Below are 5,114 nucleotides of genomic sequence, written 5' to 3' on the forward strand. Positions count from 1 at the left end.
GCCAACTGGGGGGGGGGTTGAATGCCAGCAGGGGCACCAGTGGGGGCACCAGTGGCCGAATGCCAAGCTCATGTTGGGTTCTGGCTGCCAGGGCTGCAGAACGTTCCTTGTGCAATGCAACAGGTCATTTCCCAGGTTAGACCTGCGTGAGTAATACTTGAAACCAGAGATGAAGGACAAGATCACTAGCATGAGGGTAACAGCTTGCTCAAAACCTCTGTATCTGCTCAGCCACTGGAGAGGGACAGCTGCTTTCAGCTACCCTTTGCCTGTTGGACTGCACTGAGCAACCTGTTCCAGTAAGCAAAGCCAGCCCATCATTCCCTCCTCCAGGTACTTTTTCTAAAACAGATGTCTCTCTAACTTTTTTGGTCAGCAGGTTCTTATTATTCTCCATACTATGAAAAGATCCTGGCCTGTCTGCCTGTGTTCCTGGTGATGATCATACAGTGCCTCCTGCAGGACCCCTAGGTCTTGCTGAACCACGAGTGGTAGGTTCATGGAGCCTCTATGGAACTTTGTAACTCACTTGTTTTGGGGAAGCTAATACCAAGCAGTACCTACTTTGGGCTGTCAGCCTTTCTTCCTTCAGGGATAGCCATCTGTGGCACATGCTGTGTTTTGCCACTTGAGTTAGGAACTTGCCACTGTGGCACGTAAATTGTCTGGAGCTGTGCATGGTCACACACACACAGCTCAGACCCCACAGTAGGGTCTAGTCAAGCCACTTCAGATTCCAGGGCTATGACCTGCCCCATAGCACTGCCTTGTCAGCACCAGCTAAGGGAGCACTGTGGTAGGACCTCAATTCACAAAGACAGTGAGATGTAGCCCCAAAGGGACAGGCATGTTCTGTGGCCAAGAGGCCTGTAGCAGAAGGCAGAGGGATTCAGTTCTGGTGGTAGGGCTGTTGAAGTGAGTCCTGGCAGGGTTAGCACTAGTGACCCCTGGTTCTGGGGAAGAAAAGGGTCCAGGGCTGTGGCAAAGAAGGTGGGAGACAGAATTCCTTTAAAAAGTCATTGTTTATTAATCTGTTTGGAAGCAGTTACTTTCCCTCTTTATAAAGTGTCCCATCCAAGTTATATCAAAGTGAGTAACATGAAGAGGTGAGAATGTTTCCTGGCCCACAGCTCTCAGTAACACACAGGCATCCAGAACAACAGGAGAACAGTGGGCACAGTGAGCCCACAGGAAATGCAGTGGGGGTGGGGGCACTGCTCTGGCACAGACTGACCATACAGTACTGCTGAGGGGAAGTTCTGGCATGGGCAAGGCAAGAGCTGGGCCAGTGCACACCAGTCCCCTGGGCCTCAGGGGTGGGTAGATTAAAGCGAATCCCGTCAGTGTTCATGACTTGGCTCTGCTGATAGCTCCAGCTCTTCCCCACATGCTGGTGGGAGGGGGAGGGGGGGCTACCTCTTCCAGCACCAGGGGAAGGGCCATGGCATCAGATGGCACCACCGCGAAGAACTCTGGGAAAATTTAACCCACCCATGATCCTCTGCGGTCAATGTTATTGTGAATTTCTGAGCAAGAGGAATTCCCCTTCCCTCCTCCAAGGAACCACCAACCCTACCCTGTAGCACAAGCCTAGGACCCTAAGACCCTAAGACTATGGGCCCAGGAGGGTGTTGTGAGGGTGGAGATTATACCCAAGGCTAGCTAGTTTCTAAGTGAACTTCCTCACAGCTGTGTCTAAAACAGAGGGAGAAGCCACTAGGCCCGGCACATGGCAGCAATGCCAACTGGGCAGAGTCTTCAGAGAAAATGGTCTTTGGGCTGCTGACTCTGGGCATTGCCTCCTGCTGTGGCAGTAGGTTGAGAGCCCAGCCCCTCACTGCCCTCTGAAGCCAGCCAGCCTTCCCCTGAGGCTTGGCACTCCCCAAAGAGCTGGGGCTTCCCTCCTCAGGGTTGGTTTTGTCACCCATTCCTGGCCAGTGGGTCTGCCTGGACTCTCCCTGCAAGGAGCTATAGCACCAGTGGGGAACAACACTCCCCTCAGTTTATTCCATGCTTCCTGCTGGGGAGAGAGGAGCCCCAGGGATGAATGCGCCCTGCTTCCGCTGCACGAGCTGCTCAGGCTTAGGGCAAATGCCAGGGGATGTCAGTGGTTCTTGAGCTCCCTCCCAGGGTGTGTCTGGGCACAGTGGCCCAGAGGAAGGAGCAGGGGCTCAGGGGGAAGGGAGGGGAGGGGGATCTCTGCTTTCCTCAGGGTTTACATCCTACACCATGCAGTAGCACCAAAGTTCATGAGGTTAATGGTATGCAGTCTGGTGTGGTTACTTCCGCTTCCTGCCACAGTACTTCCCTTGGCAGCCAGCTCCACCTGGCAGGGGAGAAAGGACAGAGCATCAGCCCCGAGTGTCCAGAGTCCAAGCAAGTCCTGGAGCTACAAGCACTCCTGGGGATACAGGCAGCTGTGTGCAAATGCTGCCACCTGGTGGTAAGATGGGGATCCATCAGGAGCCTTGCTGCCTGCTGATGGCACCAGCATCCAGGCTGGGCTTGTGCCAATGTCACCCACCTATTGTTATTTTAAAGCAACCTACTATCAGGTTGAATGGAACCATGCTGCAAACAAAGCATGTGCAACTGCCCGGGAGCCCAAGGAGGACATGGGGACAGGGAGTGGTCAAGATCAGTCCCTGGCACCAGAGGGAGAAGGTATTTCTGAATCGAGACACTTTCCGGGTTGTTTGCCCCCAGGCCCATGGCTAGGACCAGCTCTGCCTCCCATCCCAGGACTCAGCCATTGCAGTGAGTGGCTGAGCCATTTACCACTGGAGTGGCTTTGGCTTTGGCTAAGGAATGCCATGGATTTCTCCTTCTGGAGCCTCCCCTATTTGCTCCCCCATCTTGTTCCAGTGTGTGGATTCTTGCCACGGGAAGAGCCTCAAGTCATCATGGCCCAGGCTGGGTACAGGTGCTGGGGGCAAGGGAGCTGGGGTCTGACCAGGCAGTGACACTGACCTCTGTAGCCCAGAGCACCAAGTGCCCCACCATAAGGCTTTGGGGGTTTTCCTATGGAGAGACAGAGACATACAACATCAGTGTGAGACTCCCTGAGGAGGAAGCTCCCCCAGTGTAGTGCACCGCAGCAGTGACATAGTGGCAAAATCTAACTGTGCTGTGTGCACAGTGCAGTAACCACATGTACTGTGCCATACTTTAGTTCTAAAAGGAAGGACTGAAGCACAGCACCGTAGCAACATTACCATACGGTGAAGTGTAGACATGCCCTGTCAGTCCTGGGGCCCCAGGTCCCAAAGGTACTAGCAAGTGACTCCCCAGTTAAATCCAGGAGCAACAACATGGTGCTGGGTGTCATGGGCTTAATCAAGGCCCTCTCCTGGGGCAACTACCTGCAAGCTACAGCCACACTGGGTGCAGGGATGCCTGCACTGCCAGCCCAGCAGGCACTCAGCAAGGGGGGACAGGTTATGTAGCTTCAAAGTGTTGCCCTTCTTAGGGCATTGGGGTGAAGGGGGAAGCTAGCCCTGGTCTACCTTCCCAAATGCCATGCCAAGATAAGCTGGCTTGCTGGAAGTACTACCAGGATGCAGGTCAAGGACAAGGGTCCCTGACTTCAGAAAGGGACAAGAGCCCTGGCTCTGCTAGAGACAAGAAGTGACCAGATGCCCCTGGCCCCAATCTCCTCAGGCTAGTCCTGACACTTACCTCCATATCCCAGCTGGCCACCAACCCCACCTGAAAGCAAAGCAAAGAGTCCTTAGTATCAGTACTGCCACTGTTTCACCCCTACCCTAGGCTTTGGTGTGCTGAGCTTAGCTGTGGCCTTAGCATCTCTTGGGAAGCAGTTCTGAGGCCATCCCACTTGAAGGCTTTAGCCATACCAGCCACTCAGTCTGAACCTCCTTGGACACAGGGGTCCTGGGCCCTGAAGTCCAAGACAGGCCAGATGCCAGCCAGCAGAAGTATCTTCTTAGGCACAGGACCATCCCTGTTTATATGCGGTGTCTCCTGCTTAGTGGGTAAGAGGATCACAGAGGATACGGGGTGGGGGTGGCCTCTAGGACAAGATCACTGCCAGGAGACAGAAATTGTGTTTCCTAAAATACCTGGGTAAATGGGAGACAGACCAAAGCCAGGAAATACAGCCCCTAGAACAGAACAACAGTAAGTAAAGTCTGGGAGGACACCTGGCATGGCTTATCCTGGACCCCTGGCTGCTTAGACTGGTCCACTAGTTCACTAGGGACCCTCCTGTGTCAGGCCTCTGCCAAGGCACTCAACTGGGCAAGTAGCTCTCCTGTACAGAAAAAAGTCCGAGGCCCCGCTGCTGGGGTTTGGTGTGAAGAAGAGCCCTCGGGGCCCAAGGGCGCTATCCTTGCCTAAGGTTCAGCCCCATCAGAGCAGTAATGGCTGTGAGTACCTGAGCCACCCTGCAGGACTGGGAGGCCAGGAAGTGTAACCCATGGGCAGAAAACTGTAGGCAATCAGGTGGGACTAGGAAGCCATATGTGGGGAGCCTGCCTGGCTAAGCTGGCTCCTTCTGATAGCCCATACATTAGCCCAGCTCATCAAAGGCTTGCATGACCCAGCACAAAATCTTAGGGGCTGAGAGTTGGAATCCACACAGAGCTGCATATAGGCAGGGGACATATTTCCTGGCCCTACAGTACCCAGGATACTGGACTTCATCCCTGTGCCCCTCACCTGGCTGTAAGCCTCCAGCACCGAAACCTGCAAAAGAAACAATTCAGTTCACCAGCTTATAATGAAAGTAACCTGCCCACCACAGCAGAAGTACTCCACAGCCAGGACAGGCCAGGACTTTCCCAAAAGCCAGTGTCCCCACCCTGCTCCGCACAGTGCCCCTGCTCAGAATGTCTGGGATTGGCACAGGCAACAGCTTCCCCTGCAGCTGGCACCTCTGCTCCAATCCTGTCCTCACAGGCAGAGCTGTTGCCCCGCTCTCTGCAGCACCCCTTCATTGCAGAGCCTGGGGCCAGGTGTTCTCACTGGGATTGTTACCTGTTTTGGGAGCTTTAGCACCGACTCCTGTGTACAGCAGCCCTGTCACAGAACAGTCACATCTTCAGCATGAAGCAAATGCTAACAGTGCCTGGCCAGCAACAGGCAGCACTGGGGGG

At 54.4% G+C, this 5,114-nt stretch overlaps 1 protein-coding gene across 11 annotated transcripts in view; it reads right to left on the reverse strand.

Moving 5' to 3' along the window:
• Positions 1-1,003: 1,003 nt before the first annotated feature.
• Positions 1,004-5,114, reverse strand: part of ELN (elastin) — an 83,588-nt gene continuing 79,477 nt past the window's right edge. For 8 of the 11 annotated variants that reach the window (XM_019505823.1, XM_019506140.1, XM_019505664.1 and 5 more), the window contains 6 exons: positions 4,996-5,037; positions 4,678-4,704; positions 4,080-4,121; positions 3,679-3,708; positions 2,971-3,021; positions 1,004-2,326 (listed from right to left, as the gene is read on the reverse strand). In XM_019505823.1, coding sequence (XP_019361368.1) covers positions 2,280-2,326; positions 2,971-3,021; positions 3,679-3,708; positions 4,080-4,121; positions 4,678-4,704; positions 4,996-5,037 — 239 coding nt within the window. In that variant the 3' untranslated portion in view covers positions 1,004-2,279. Of the gene's footprint in view, positions 2,327-2,970; positions 3,022-3,678; positions 3,709-4,079; positions 4,122-4,676; positions 4,705-4,995; positions 5,038-5,114 lie in introns of all 11 variants that reach the window. The other 3 variants (XM_019505737.1, XM_019506062.1, XM_019505980.1) reach the window with 3 other exon arrangements.

Source organism: Gavialis gangeticus, unplaced genomic scaffold (assembly GCF_001723915.1).
Source record: "Gavialis gangeticus isolate Ggan-Ray unplaced genomic scaffold, GavGan_comp1, whole genome shotgun sequence".
Taxonomy (NCBI): domain Eukaryota; kingdom Metazoa; phylum Chordata; order Crocodylia; family Gavialidae; genus Gavialis; species Gavialis gangeticus.